We start from the raw sequence: 15,225 nt of genomic DNA on the forward strand, positions 1-15,225 counted from the left end.
ATAGCCCACAAACAGATCGGGAAGAGTAGAATTCTTAGAAGAGCCATGTTTCCTTTGTAATTGAAGAACAGAGCCTGGACTTGCTGAAGACATGCCTTCGGCTAATGCAGACCAGGAACTTCCTAGAGCTCTGAGAGGGTTAGTGACTTGCCCAGGGTCACACAGCCAGGATGTAAGAGACGATGACGTCTGCCTCTCTGCACATTGTCAGCACAGATATCATTCTTCCTATTTTACGGATGAAGTAACCGATTTCCCCAAATTTGAGACCTAGTCTTTGGATCCCAAATCTATCGCTCTTTCTAATTGTGCTCCTGAGATTAGGAAAAACCTGGAATGTCAGAATGAGATGTCCTGATTTGCTCTAATTGAGGTTGTTGTGTTGGGTCTTCAGCAAGGGAGCCACAGCGCAGTAAAAGTCCTGTTTTAGGAAGCACAGAAGGTGGTGTTTGGGGGTCAGATTGGCATCAACGTGGCCCAGCTGACACTCTGGAAATGCAGAAGTTTAAGGCAATGTGGTATACTGGATTTGGAGTCAGGGCCTGGGTTCAAGTCTCAGCTCTGTGTGGACATTGGGGAAATCATTTCACCTTTTGAGCCTCAGCCTTGAATTTGTGTAATGAAGTGTTTGGCACGTAGCAATGCCTTCTTAATTCTTATTCATCCATCTATCCATCTACCCACCCACCCACCCACTCACCCACCCACTCATCCACCCACCCATCCACCCATCCACCCATCCACCCATCCATCCACTCATCCACCCACCCATCCACCCATCCACCCATCCACCCATCCATCCACCCACCCATCCATCCATCCATCCATCCATCCATCCATCCATCCATCCATCCATCCATCCATCCATCCATCCATCCATCCATCCATCCATCCATCCATCCATCCATCCATCCATCCATCCCTAAGTCTCTATATCATGAAGGGAGGTAAGTAGAAGGCCAGAGTTTGAGACTTTTTAAGCGTCTTATTTTCACATTCCCCAAAGTAGCTTCTTCTCCAGCAAAATAAACTACACAGTGTAATGTCAAGGCTTTATTCACTCACACTTTACCGAATTTGTCATATGTTGGGCTTTATGTGGTCATAGAACATCTTGCCTTTTGAAGAGAGTTCACTCCATCATTCCTCTCACACCCTCTAGGGCTGTCTTCCTCTTGTGTTGATGTTTGATATGAAGGAAGAGATCGATGTGGAACCTCAGTTTATCGCTCAATTGATGGAACAATTAGACGTCTTCATCAGCATCAAGCCCAAGCCAAAACAGCCAAGCAAGGTGGGTTCTGGATCCACAAAAGGAGAACCCAGATCTGCATTGCCCAGACTTGCCCAATGAGCTGTTTGTTATTCACATGTACATTTCACTTGGAATGGGATCGTGTAAGAGCTCCTCCTTGTCTTTGGTTGTCCATCTATTCCCCGTAGAAGTGTTGGTTGTTTCAAGTCATTTCTTGGATTCCCTTAAGTCTTTCCATTCCTCTCATTGGGCTTTTTTTATTTAAAATATGAATCACCACCAATAACTCATTGAGACATACTGTGAAACATATTGTATTCAATCTTCTGGTTTAAGGGTGTTTGATGTATTATAGGTGGGAAGGAAAGAGAAGTGAGTAGCAATCTCCTGGTGTTAATTTTAACTCCCAGAACACTCTATTCACTGAACTTGTGCTCAGTTCTGGTGGCCCTGTTTTGGGAGTGACATTGACCAACTGGAGTATATGCAGAGAAGGGTGACCAGGATAATGAAGGCACCGAAGACCATGCCATTTTAGAATCAATTGAAGTAACTAGAGGTGTGAGGGAGAATGGGGGATGGGGCAGGGCACGAGAGTTGTCTTTAAATAGTTTACTGTCTTTCACATGGGAAAGGAATTAGACTTTTTCTTCTTGTCCCCAAAGGGTAGAGCTAGGAGCTGTGGGCAGAAGCCATAGCGTAAGGTTTGTAATCAGTGTAAGAAAAAAGTCTTAACCATCAGAGCTACTCAGAAGCAGAGTGGGCTGCTACTTGTAAAGGCAGAGGATTCCCCCTCACTGGTCATCTTCCTGCAAAGGCTGGATGTCTGCCTGTCAAGTAGGGATCATTCTTTAGGTACAGATAAAGCCCCTGAGATTCCACAGGGCCTTGGTTATTAAAATGATCCTGTTTGTAAGCCAAAGACTCCTACTGATTCTGTGAAGTGTAAAAATGTATTGAGATCATCCTCCTAGAGCTAGAAGTTCCTCTGGTCCAGCCCCTTCATTCTACAGATGTGGAACCCGCAGCTGAAAGGTGTGAGGTGACCTTGCCCAAGGCCACATAGGGAGTAAGCATCCGAGGTGGAATTGGAACCCTCTTTGTACATCCCACAGTGCATTGGTGGGGATTATACCCAAGCAGTCATATGGAAGTAGTCCTTTAAGATTCACAAAGCACTTTGTAGAAGGATGAGTGTCACACATAGGTCAGGTTTGAAGGTCCCTCTAAGACAGGTAGATCAGTTAATGTACTTCATTGTATTTGCCCAGCCAAAAGTTTCATGAGAGCACCTCCTCACATCTTTTAAGAACTTCACAATTTATAGAGTACTTTCACTACCACTACCCCATGAGGTGGGAATTCCCGTCATTATTCCCATTTCCCAGATGAGGAAATTGAGGCTCAGATTGAGTGAGGGGCTTACCTGTGCTCATCCCAATGGGTAATTCAAATCCAGGTGTAATGAATGACTCAACCTTTTTTTTCGCCTCCCCCTCTTTCCAACAAACTCAGCAGTGTTTGAATGAAGAGCTGCTGAACGACCAGGTCCCTTGAGTGGAGAAGTGAGCAGAAGTCAGGAAAGGGTTAACAGAAGACCGGGGCTTGCCAGTACAGATGGATGTTGCCACTGAATTTAACTGTTTGTTGTTGGGTCATGTTGTGATGCTGGCCACCATCTTATTCTCTTTACCACCCCAAGTTTTAAAATATTGCTAGATGTTTTATACCACAGGAATGAATATTTTTCTGTTTTTAGAAAAGAAACAAATAGGAAAATAGGATTCCTTGTATGGAAAATTGCTGTGTAGTGTGCAGCTATTCCCTAAAGTGCAAGATAATTCTACTCTGAGTTCCAGAGAAGTAGTTCATAGTGCAAGGAGTAGAGGAGGGAGAATAGAATCAGAGTCAGAAAACCTGGGTCGGAGCCGTAGCTCTGTTCTTTACTATTATTTCCGTGATCCTTGGTAAGTGCCTTCACTTCAGTTAAATTCAGTAAACATTTATTAAGAGCCTACTGTGTGCCAGGCACTGTGATAAAGATACAGAAAGCATCAAAAGACAGTGCCTGCCCTCAAGGAGTGTACTGTCTAATGAGAGACTTCCCCTATCTGGGCCTCAGTTTTCTCTTCTGTAAAATGAGGCATTGCCCTGGATGCCCATGGAGGCCCTTTCTATCTCTGTCTGCGCTGATTCAAGGAGACCTCATGGATCTGTTGTATCCTGAGTCAGAGATGGCCTATTGAACTAGGCATTTAGACATGAAAGGGCCCTTACTAGCCTCCTATTCCAACACCTTCATTTTAGAGCCGAGGACACTGAAGCACAGAGAGAAGTGACTTACTCAAGGTCACGTGTAGAAAGTGGCAGAGCTGGGCTTTGAACCCAGGTCCGCTGACGGTCCTGGGGAAGGCCATTGTTATTTTCTCCACACTAGAATAGAAACTGGAATCCAGAGAGTTCATCAGATCATAGATCTGGAGTGGGGAGGCCATTTTAGGCCAATTCTCTCATCTTATAGCCAAGGAGACCAAGGCCCAGGAAGTGGAAGTGCTTTGCCCAGACACACATTGGCCGTCAGGGGCAATGTGGGGGGACTCGCATCTGGGTCCCCCGGCTCAAAATTATCTTCTCTTTCTGTTGATCCAAGTCTCCCCCTCTTAGATATGCTCAGTGCTTTGTTTTATGAGAAATGGAGAAAGGAAATGCTTTGTGTTCAAATTCTCAGTTTTTTGTTGGTGTCTAAGCTGATGTTTCAGGTAATGCTCACATTTCCCTGACTGGAATTTGGAATGAACACATTCCTTGTTGCCCCCACCCCCAATCCCTTGCATTCTACTTGCATCTCACATTTTCCCCCCCCATTCTGTGTTTTCATAGTCTGTGATTGTGAAAAGCGTTGAGCGAAATGCCTTAAATATGTATGAAGCCAGGAAATGTCTCCTCGGACTTGAAAGTAGCGGCGTTGCTATAACAACCAGCCCGTCTCCAGTCTCGTGCCCTGCTGGCCTGTCGTGTCCGGGCTTGGATATCTTAGCTTCTGCAGGCCTGGGACTCACTGGACTAGGTATAAAATACATTATTGCGGCTGTCTGTCAATAACCCACGGGCTGTTCTTCAGCCCTCCTTCCGAGGGAGACGTGGCCCCTCGCCTTCTGCTTCTCGTTAACATCTGTGCGTGTGTGTCTGTCACCTCCAGTCCTGTGGGATTGGCCTCCATCATCCCAAGCTGAGGACTTTGTTTTCAGTGACTGTTCCCGTGTGTCCTTTCGATATAAGGCAGCAAGACTAACCGCCTATTCTAACATGTCTGCTTGCTTCTGATTTTGCAAGATTTTCATCTGCTTGGAGATGGGGATATGAGGTGTTTGATAAGAGCTGGTTGTTGGTGTATGCTGACATGTCTTAAGCAGAGACATGCCCAGATTTTCTTAACTGTAGAACAAGGGCGTCTTTTTTCTTTTTCATCTTGTCTAATGCTTAAGCATCCTCCCTTGGCAAATCGATATCCCCCAAACACAGATCTCACGGTATCGTTGCTCTCAGAAAATCTCTCACAGCTCCTGCTTCTTAGGAGAAAATTCAGCATACTCAGTCTGCCCTTGAAAGCCCCTGCAGTGGTGCCCACAGGCTTCTCCTGACTTGGTTCAGATTCTTTTCCTTCAGGAACTAGCCATTTTCATTAAACTGGCATCCTTACAGTTTTCCATACTCAGCGTTCCTTCCCACCACCATGCCTTTGTGTGGGCTCCCCTGGGCTTGGCGTGTACTCCTTCTCACCTCTATCTCTGTCTGCTTTTCTCCCTTTCTGTCTCTCTTTTCCTTTCTCTTTGTCTCTTTTTCTTGTCTCTTTCTGCTTTTCTGTCTCTTCTGCTTCCCCTCTTTCTCCCATGCCTTTCTCCCTTTCTCTCCTCCTCTCTGCCCTTACATCTGTCTCTGTTTCTCTCTGCCTGTCTCTTCATTTTCCTTTCTCTCTTTCCCCTTCTCCCTTTCTCTCTCTTTCCCTTTCTCTCTGTCTCTCATTTTCTCTGTCTCTGTCTTTGTCTCTCTCCATCCTTGCCTCTTCCTTTGTCTTGTTCTTTCTCCCTACCCCCTCTCTCTGTCTCTCTCTTTCCCTCTCTGTCTCTGTCTCTCCCCTTTTCTCTATTTCTCTGCCTCTCTATCCCCGTCTTTCACTGTGTCCCTTTACCTTCCTTCTCAGTCCAGCTCAGACACTTCTGTCTCCAGGAGTCTTGACTGATCTCCCTCCTTGTTAGTGCTTTCTCCTCTGGAGATGCTTTTGTATATGCTTTTCCTTTGCTTGTCTGTGCACATGTTGTGTGTTATGTTTTCCCCTGCCCCCATTAAAAGAGAGGCTTCCTGAGGGTAGGAGGTATTTAATCTTTGTCCTCACACGGTCTGGTACATGCACATTTAATTTAATCAGTCTGTTGTATGGAATCAGTAACAACAAAACACTTTTTAAGCACCTATTTAGGGCAGAGCCTATTATTGGGCATGGAGAGGTAGGTACAAAGTGCAGAGACTTCCCTCAGGCAGCTTGCAGTCTAATAGGAAGAGATGAGAGGCCACGATAACTGTGATATGTCACATGTTGTGTTCATTGTATCAGGGAGTCCCAAACCAAAGGGCTCTGGGAAGTCAGAGAGGGAAGATCATCACCGACATGGAGGAGGCAGCGTCTGGATCTGGCTGTAAAAACTACAGGGGAATTTGACAAGTGGAGCCATGGAGGCAAACCTAGGCAATAGTGAGCATCAAGCCCGGGAGGCTGGGTGCGCTTGCAGGGCACAGACTTCATCCCCTTTGACTTGATGAAAGAGTGTATAGAAGGAAAAGGCCTTAGATCCTGGAGCTGAACTAGCAGTGCCCTTACAGGCCATCTGGTTCAGCATCCTTATTGTACAGAGCTAAAGACAGGCTTACCCCAGGTCTTACAGGGAGTGAGATTTGAACTCAAGTCCAGTTACTCCCAACCCAACATTCATTCCACTGAGCTGTAATAGAAAGCTGGACAGGCAGGTTAGTTGGTGAAGAGCCTTGAGTGGCAGTTGGCGCTTTGTTCAGTTGGTGGTGGTGAGCCCTTGAGGGAATCTGGCCCCACCAGCCGCCGCCACCCCCTCGGCCTGGGCCTGGAGAAGGTTGCTGGGGAAGGCCCATCCTGAGACCTTTAGCTTATTGAGCACTTAGCAAGAGAAAGGAGTGACTCTGGGCATTTCTGACAACACCCATTACCTTCTGGATGACATCTGATAGGCAGAGAGCAGCTCTTGACTATTAGGTCCTATTCCTCTGTTGGCGGAGGATTAAGGATGCTACTGCAATGTCAACTCAAATCAAGAAGACTGATGAGAGATTCATGTGTCAGGCCATTAGAACCTGATTAAAGCACAACCCCCGCCCCATGAAAACCCTGGAAAGGGGCTTTGTGGACACCAAGACTGAGAATTTGACTTGGATAAATTGTACAAGAAAAGGCAACAGATTTGGGAATCTGTGCCCCACCTATGAGAAGGGAGAGCAAATTGTCTAATAGCTGGGGTGGAAACTGCAGAGGGGCAAATTTAGGTTTGATATTGGGGGGAAAATCTTCACAAGGATGAATGCTTTTCTAACCCAGAGAGACGGGGGAGTCCCCCCTCCCTTGAGGTCTCCAGGCTGTGTGACCTGTTCTAAGATCCTATAGGGGGATGTTCTTTTCTAGGCATGGGGTGAGCTGCGTGGCCTCTGAAGTCCTTCTTAGTCCAGAGAGTCTGGGATTCTGAGGCAGGGCAGGTTCCTTTTTCAGTTCAGTTTTACATTCATTTGTTAAATACCTACTGTGTGCTGAGCACATAGTAGTGTAGGGATAAAAAGTAAAAAAAAACAAACCCAAAGTGGTTTCTATCCTCAAGGAAGTTGGATTCTCCTGGGGGATGGTTTATAGATGAAATAAATTGGCTGTGGCCAAGCCTGCCTCACATAGGGACTGCAACATAGCCTAGTCAGATATTATCATGTATGTAACTTCTCCATGCCCTCTTAGTCATGTGAGTTGTGACAGTTCCTACATTTCCATCACTTGGTGACCAGCCTTTCTACATATTGCTAGGTCAGTCCTTGGACCACAGTTTGTTCCTGGGCTTGTACTTTGTTAGCAGAGACCCTGAAGACCCAGGGTCACCTCTACAACTCAACAACACATCAGGGGACGACTCCACTGGAAGAATTTCCTCGGTATAGTGTACAGGGTGTCCCAGAATTCTTAGTGCTGCCTGAAGTTTTCATAGAGTTTAGATTTTGGGGATGCCCTACATATTTCAAGAAAGGCTCCTCTTATAATGTACATTCAAAGCAGCAACACTAGGAACCTCTTTGCAGTAAAATCCAGACCCATCACTCAAGCTGACGTCCCACATTTGTGCCTCTCAGGTCTTCTTGGTCCGACTGCCTTATCTGTAAACACCTCGACAACTCCCAGCTCCCTCCTGAATGCTCTCAACAGCTCTGTCAGTCCCCTGCAGAGTCCGAGTTCTGGTGCTCCCAGCCCCACGCTCTGGGCTCCTCCACTGGCCAACACGTCAAGTGCCACAGGTTAGTATGCTGGGAACGTAGAGGAAGGCGGTGGGGACCTAAGGAGATTATAGGAGGCATTTCTCTGGTATATTGTAAACTCCTTGGGGGCAGGCTCTGGTTTTCATTTTGGGTTCTTGTATTGCCCAGCACCATGAGAGCCATTTTGTTGGGTTGATTTGGATAGAATAGAATCTTTACAGTGTCATTAAAGCAAAGTAGTAGACAGGCAGGGGACATATCTGACCATATATTTTTTTTTTTGAGAGGCAATGGGGGTTAAGTGACTTGCCCAGGGTCACACAGCTAGTAAGTGTCAAGTGTCTGAGGGCGGATTTGAACTCTGGTCCTCCTGAATCCAGGGCCGATGCTCTATCCACTGCGCCACCTAGCTGCCCCCCTGACCATATATTTTTAAAAAGTCTGCTTAAAGGATCTTTGGGGGATATGAATCTAAAGATGGAAGGAACTCTATTCCAACCTCATCAGTCAGTCAGCCAATAAGCATTTATTAAGCACCCACTGTATTATCAAAGGAGATAATATTTGTAAAACTCTTATCACGGTGCCTGGCACATAGTAGGTGCAATATAAATAGAAGTTATTGTTGTTGACATGATGATGATGGTCCGTGACGACGATGGTGGTGGTGATGATGATGGTGACTGATATCGCTATGTGCCAGGCATCATGCTGAGCACTGGGAATACAAAGAGGTGAAAGTTATTCCTCGATGAACAGTCTGGGGCCCAGATCAGTGAAGGCACTTGCCCAAGGTCACCAGAGCTTGAGGAGCTGGGGTGGGATTCCAACCCGCCTCTGCCTTCGGAGCAATGCTCTTTTCTCCATTTCACACTAAATTCTCTTTCTCAAAGTCCAGTCTCTTTCTTTGCCAACCTGAAGGCTCCCACAGTCTGCCCAAATGTTGGTCCAGTGGATAAGTAGCATTTCTGCCCCATTAGCAGCATAGCAAGCAGACGGACATGCGGGGGTGAGGGAGCCTGGGTTGTAGAAGCAAGCATTTATTAGGCACCAGGGCCAAGGAACAACCACATTCCTCCTCCAAATGTGCCTTTTAAAGGAGTTTGGACCAGATTGCGCCACCGGTCCTTCCAAGCTCTTAAGGCCTGTGACTCTAAGATGTGCTTGGACTTCTCTCTGAGCCCTGGGGGATAAAGGTAAAGCGATTGCTCCTTGGAGTGTGAAGTGATGAGGGGGCTGCTCTCCTTCCTTCATCAGGGTCCCTGTGTTGATGCATGCTCTCTCTTTCGCTCTGGTTTTCCCCACTGTAGGTTTTCCACCTCTCCCGCACCTCATGATTCCCTCCACGGCCCAGGCCACGTTGACCAGTATCTTGTTGTCTGGCGTGCCCAACTATAGCCAGACAACTCCATCTCCCCCTCCTGGCTTGACTCCTGTAGAAGTCCATGTCAACGGCATGCAGCCCGATGGCCCCCAAGGTTCTCCGGCTCTGAACGGACATGTGCAGGTAAGCTCAGTGGGCAGCACATGCTCTGGGCTTCAGTCCCTTGTATCTGGCAAAGCTCTGACTCAGGTCTGTTTTTTAGCCTTCATGAGAAAGAATCTTTTTTCACATGAAATTTGTGAGCGTCTCAGTGAAACTGAGGCTCTAACTTTCTCTCATCACTGCTTCAGTCTTCAAAGATAAAATATGGTGCAATATCGACCTCATCCCTTGGAGAAAAAGTGCTGACTGGAAATCACGGGGACCCGTCACGCCAGACGAGCGCCTCCGATCAAGTGTCATCCAAGTCCGGTGCCCCGGAAGGTAGGGCCCCTCACCACCCCTGCCCTCACTGCTTTGGGAGTGGCTCCTGTTCTTGGGCCACTCAGAGGAAGGCCCAGGTGCCATTCCCAGGTGACTCGGCTTTGTCATGTCTGTGGCATGTTGAAAGAAAACACCATGAAGGAAGATATCATTAAATCAAATAATTCCCATGGTGGTATTCATTATGGCAGCATGGGGTTGTTACCAAGTGCTGGACTTGGATCCCTAGTCTTGCTATGCTGCTTCCTACCTGGCCAGATCACCTGATCTCTCTGTGCCTCGATTTCCATATTGTAAAATTAGGGATTTGGACTAAGATCTCTAAGGACCTTCCTAGCTGAAGCTATGATATTGGATGGAATTTAATCATCGATAATGTGTAAAACATAGGATAACTTAACACACATTCTCCAGATTTCTGTGGTGGTGGTGGGTACACAGCTATATCCCCACCTGCTAATCCTTGCAGACATACATGTTTGCAGAAGGTTTTTTTACACCTGAATTAATGTCTTAGAAAGGATAGCCTTTCGTACTCTGAGTGGAGACTTCCAGCATTCCCACAGTCAGTAGGGCTTTGAACTGTGGAGCTATAATCTTTCTAACTGAGTCACTTGTATCTCTTTTGTAGATACCTGGATGTGGATGTTTTTCTCCCCAGGTTGACTGTAAGCAACTTGAGTTCAAGAACTGTTTCACTTTTGTCTTTGTATCTCTAGGGCTTAATGCAGTTCTTGGTACAATGTGGGTGCTTTAAAAGGGCCTGTTGGTTAAAGAAGTCTCTGCCCAGTCTCTTATAAACAGAATGTTGTTACAAGTCCTTTTGGCTAATACTGTCCCCAGAGTGCTAGATGCCAGTCTATGGCAGCCAGTTTTATGCCTATACCATACCAAGATGGCAGCTACTTTGATTTTCATTTGGTCTTCCTCTATTCCACAGGTTGCAATGATGCTTTTGTGGAAGTGGGTATGCCTCGAAGTCCTTCTCATTCAGCCAGTGCCACTGAGCTCAAGCAGATGATGACTTCTTCCAAGGTGTCCTGCTCCAAGAGGCAGACAGTAGAATTACTGCAAGGCACAAAGAACTCTCATTTACAGTAGGTATTGGCCTCTGACCTGCTTCTTAGGGATTCTAGTATCATTTCCTTTTATATGGCGCCTTTAGGTTTGGGAAGCACTTTCCTCCAAATGATCCTCTAAGTAGTCATACCTTCTACATCTTACACAGGGGGGAACTAAATCTTTGAAAGGTAAAGGAGGGTAATTGACTTGGAACTCTAGCTGTACCACCTACCTCCTGTGTGCTTCCAGACGAGAAACTTCCCTGATTTGGCCTTGGTTCTCCCCTGTGTAATTGAGAACATTGAGCCTCAAGATCTCTTATCTACTCTGTTTGACCTTTGGCAAATCACTCCCCCTTTGCTGGACTTCATATGCCTCTTGTATAAAATGAGGGAGTTGACCTCACTGACTCCCCAATTCCCTTCCATATCCAAATCTGTGATCCTCCCAGTTCTAAGACTTAAGGTCTCTATGTTTTGCTCAAGGTCATGAATCTAGAAATCAAGTTCTTGTGTCTCCAAGCCTAGTTCTCTTAGAACTTGCTGAATCATTGCTGAGATAGGGTCCTTACCCAGGAAGATGGCTAATCGTTTTCATGGCTGATTTGGGCCAGTTTCCCTCTCGTCATGCTTATTGTCCCCTATTATCCTTCAGTTCCACCTGGGAAAATGAGAGGAACTGGCTTCAAATCCCAACTCTGCAGTCTTTAATGAGTCAATTCTTTGCCTTTGCTGGGAACAGTTGTGTGGTGCATCTCAGATTTAGGAAACTTGTGGTGCCCCCATCTATAGGCTTGGCTATTGTAGCTCTATCTCTGGGCTGCCTGTCTTTCCCTTCTCTCTTTCTCCCCCCTTCCCTTTCCCTTCTCTTATCTGTCCTTCCATACTTTTCTCTCTTTCCTTCCCTTCTGTCTCCCTCCTATGTCTTCTCTCTATCTTCTCTCTTCTCTTTCCATGTTCCCCTCTACTCCCATTTCCTCTCTTCCTCTTTCCCTTCTCTCCCTTCCATCCCTAGACCTTCAGTTTGGGCTTTTGAGTTAATGTCATAGTTTTCTAAAGCACTTTTAGACACCTGCCAGGCTATGAAAATGTCACTAATCTACAATTGACCCTCTGTTCATCTTCCATAATCATCTTGTTTGTTGTAATCATGGCTGTCCCTTAATCTTCATCACTTAGTATTTTCCCACTTTAATTTTGTCTGCATTTCCTTCCTTGACAGCCATCAGCTGAGGGTCCCAATCTGTGAGAAAAGGTTTCCCCCCAAACTCCATCCTCAAGAACTTCCTTGCTCTAGAATGGTCTCCACTATATTGTATGTGTCCCACATTGTGTCTGTCACACACATAGGTGTGCATGTCTCAGAGAACTCCAAGAGCCATTAAATCCAACCTCTTTGTCCCTAAACCAGAACACTGTCTACAAGGCAACCTATACTTGGTTATCCAACCTGTACTTGAAGACCTCAAGTGAGGGGAAATCCACCTCTCCCAGAGTAGCCCATTTATAGTCCATAGCTATAACAATATTTAGCATTTATGTAGTGCTTAAAGTTTGCACAGTTCTATACATATATCACGTCATTTGATCCTTACAAAGATCCTTTGAGGTAACTTATTTTTATTTTGTATTTGTTTAACTATCTATCTATCTATCTGTCTATCTAAATACTTATTGATTGATTTATTGGTGAAACAGTTGGGGTTAAGTGACTTGCCCAGGGTCCCACAGCTAGTAAGTGTCAAGAGTCTGAGGCGGGATTTGAACTCAGGTGCTCCTGAATCCAGAGGCGGTGCTCTATCCACTGCACCACCTAGCTGCCTCTGAGGTAACTTATTTTTAGCCCCTTTTACATATGAGGAGTCTGAGGCTGACAGAAGTTAGGTGATTTGCACAGGGTCACATAGCTAGCAAGTGTCTAAAGTGAGATTTGAACTCAGGTCTTTTTGGCTCCAAGTCCAGTGCTCTTACCCACTCCATCTTGGTCTGGGGGTAGATGGCGGCCAAAGAGGTGGTGATGCTGACTTGCCTTGAACACTGAGCCTTCTATCACTCCCTCAGGGTGTTGCTTCGGCTTGGCTGGCCTTTGTGCATCAGAGGTGGAATTCAGAGGGCAGGTGGATATTGACTGCCTGATTCTTTTGAATTCTATCCTTGGCTTGTATGGGAAGCAGATTTGACTAGTGCATGGTCTGTCTTCTTCTGTGGACATAAGGAAGTTCACCAAGATGACCACTGAGAGTACCTTCCAGGCCTAGAATCCTGTGAGCCTCTGTCTTAAAATATGTTCATATCATCCTGCAGATTTCTTAGAGTCTTATAGATACTGAAGAGCATCTCTCTCCCTCCCCCATAAACCCTGCTGCCTCTCAGGTTAACTAGGCCTAAAATCAATAATGCATACCAGGCACTGTGCTAAGCACTGGGGGTACAAATCAGAACAGACAGTCCCTCCCCACAGGGAGCTTACAGTCTTAAGGGAGGAAGGGTGTGTGGAATGATGGGGTCGGGGAGAAGGTATCTGGCTATGGGGGCATGATGAGAAAGGCCAAAGAATTTCAAAAGCAGCTGGTGGTGAAGGGAGAGAAGGTTGTGCTGAGGCCTTTCTTTAAATAGAGGCCATGGAGCCCATGACCCTGTTCTCCAGCCAGAGGGTCCAATCAGAGGGTACTGAAGCAGATTTGGTCTTGCTGGATAATGAGATTGCTCAATGATGAGTTTCTTGGAGAAGGAAGGGATGATGGAGAGAGAAGTCCCAAAGCAGTGTAGCTAGAGGTGAATGGGGGGGAGACCACTGACACTTACTTGGACCATAAAAATGGAGACCTCGGGTTTGTGGTGGAGGGTGGAGGCTAACCTTCAAGCTTTCTTCCTTAGCACCACAGAACGATTGCTCTCGGATCCAGAGATGAGTGCTTCAGAAAGTCCTTTGGCCGACAAAAAGGCTCCAGGGAGTGAACGAGCGGCCGAGAGGGCAGCGGCAGCCCAGCAGAATTCGGAAAGAGTGCGCCTCCCTCCGCGATCCTCATATGTCAACATGCAGGTAGGTACTGCTGCATATGGTAGAACTATACAATGTGAGACTGTCCCGTTAGCCACATGGAGGGGTCTCTCAATGGTGGGACTTCTTTACTCCTATTCAAAGTGACAGTAATAGGTATGGTGATAAAAGGTACATTACCAGTGGTAGTAAGGGGCTGTGCTGAGGTTGGCTTGATTGGCATGGATGCTAGATCCAGGATGCTCTTCCAATCTTTGGAAAGTCACAAGGGTATCCTTCCCTTAAGAGTGGAAAAGAACAGACCCTGAATGGCAAAGAGTAGAGGCTTGTATTCATGGGCCATGTGATGGTCTGACAAGAGAGGCTAATAGGCCTCTCCTCACCAGGCAACTTACAGCATTTCTTCCTCATTCAAACTAGCCAGGAAGCAATGAGGCAATGAATGACTTCAGGCCTAGTCTTTTGTTTGCCTCCAAGTTCTGGTCCAGTAGCCAACCCAAAAGACTCCTCTTTATGAGTTAAGCAGATAGGAAAGAGTCAGAATTAACTGTGTGTGCTCTGAATCCTAGAGTAGGAGCCCTCTATTAGCTATCTTTTTGCATTTCCAGAAGCAGGCTCTCCAGCCTCATTTAAATGGCCTGGAAGTAGGCAGAGCAGACTAGGCATATTCAGGGAATGAGGCCCCAATTGGCCAAGTTTCCTTAAATTACATTTATATTTATATTATGTGTATATTTACAAATGTACTTATTTAACTCCAAAATTAAGTAGTTCCCCAAAAAGTATTTATTGAGAACTTACAGTGTACTCCTAGACACATTTAGACTGAAACAAGAATACGTGTGGTCTCTGCCTATGTAGACTTTACCATCAGAACTTGTTTTAAAAAAGATCTCAACACTCACTAGAGGAAAAAGTACTTATACCGATTCACAAGAACTGAGTTCTTAAATTGTTTACTTGTCAGTAAAATTTACCTTTAGAATTAAATGCCACTTTGCGTATTAGTGATGACATTTTGTCTAGGAGTCATAAGACCATCATTAACTTGTGTTTATCCATGCATAAAGTGCTACTCATGGCTTTTGTTGCATGCTTTGCTTTTGGTTGTTGGAAAAGACAAATTACAATTTGTAAATGTCAGAAAAGGTGAAGTTGGGCTCTGTGTGTGTGTGTGTGTGTGTGTGTGTGAATTTGTCTGCAGTTAAGAGGATAAATCCTTTCTAACTTCAGTGTCAACCTTATGATCTAAGCCAACTTCTTTGCTGTATTTGTTATTTTTTATTTCTTGGACTATGGCAAATCTTCATAACCTTCCGTCTCTTTTTGGTTCACTTTTTGATAAAATAAGTCAGTAAAGTGCAGCAAAAAGATTTCCATGTTTCCTTTGGCCCAGTGACCATTTCCTAAGGAAGGGTTTTTATTTGTCAGAGGTACCATCAGTCCAGTAACCATCTCCATCCCTTGCAGTCACTGAGAGGAAAGCTCTTACCAGTCATCAGTGACCATGGGGGATGAGACATCAAGCACCAGTGGGTGTTATCTTCCTAGGGAGTCACTGTCCGAT

At 45.8% G+C, this 15,225-nt stretch overlaps 1 protein-coding gene across 1 annotated transcript in view; it reads left to right on the forward strand.

The window, feature by feature from the left end:
- BICC1 (BicC family RNA binding protein 1) overlaps positions 1-15,225 on the forward strand; it is a 279,880-nt gene that overhangs the window by 233,743 nt on the left and 30,912 nt on the right. Inside the window, exons 9-15 of the mRNA XM_043980401.1 lie at positions 1,163-1,294; positions 4,136-4,322; positions 7,667-7,828; positions 9,100-9,296; positions 9,464-9,596; positions 10,537-10,693; positions 13,535-13,700. Of these exons, the coding sequence (XP_043836336.1) occupies positions 1,163-1,294; positions 4,136-4,322; positions 7,667-7,828; positions 9,100-9,296; positions 9,464-9,596; positions 10,537-10,693; positions 13,535-13,700 (1,134 nt within the window). The remainder of the gene's footprint in view (positions 1-1,162; positions 1,295-4,135; positions 4,323-7,666; positions 7,829-9,099; positions 9,297-9,463; positions 9,597-10,536; positions 10,694-13,534; positions 13,701-15,225) is intronic.

Source organism: Dromiciops gliroides, chromosome 2 (genome assembly GCF_019393635.1).
Source record: "Dromiciops gliroides isolate mDroGli1 chromosome 2, mDroGli1.pri, whole genome shotgun sequence".
Lineage (NCBI taxonomy): Eukaryota > Metazoa > Chordata > Mammalia > Microbiotheria > Microbiotheriidae > Dromiciops > Dromiciops gliroides.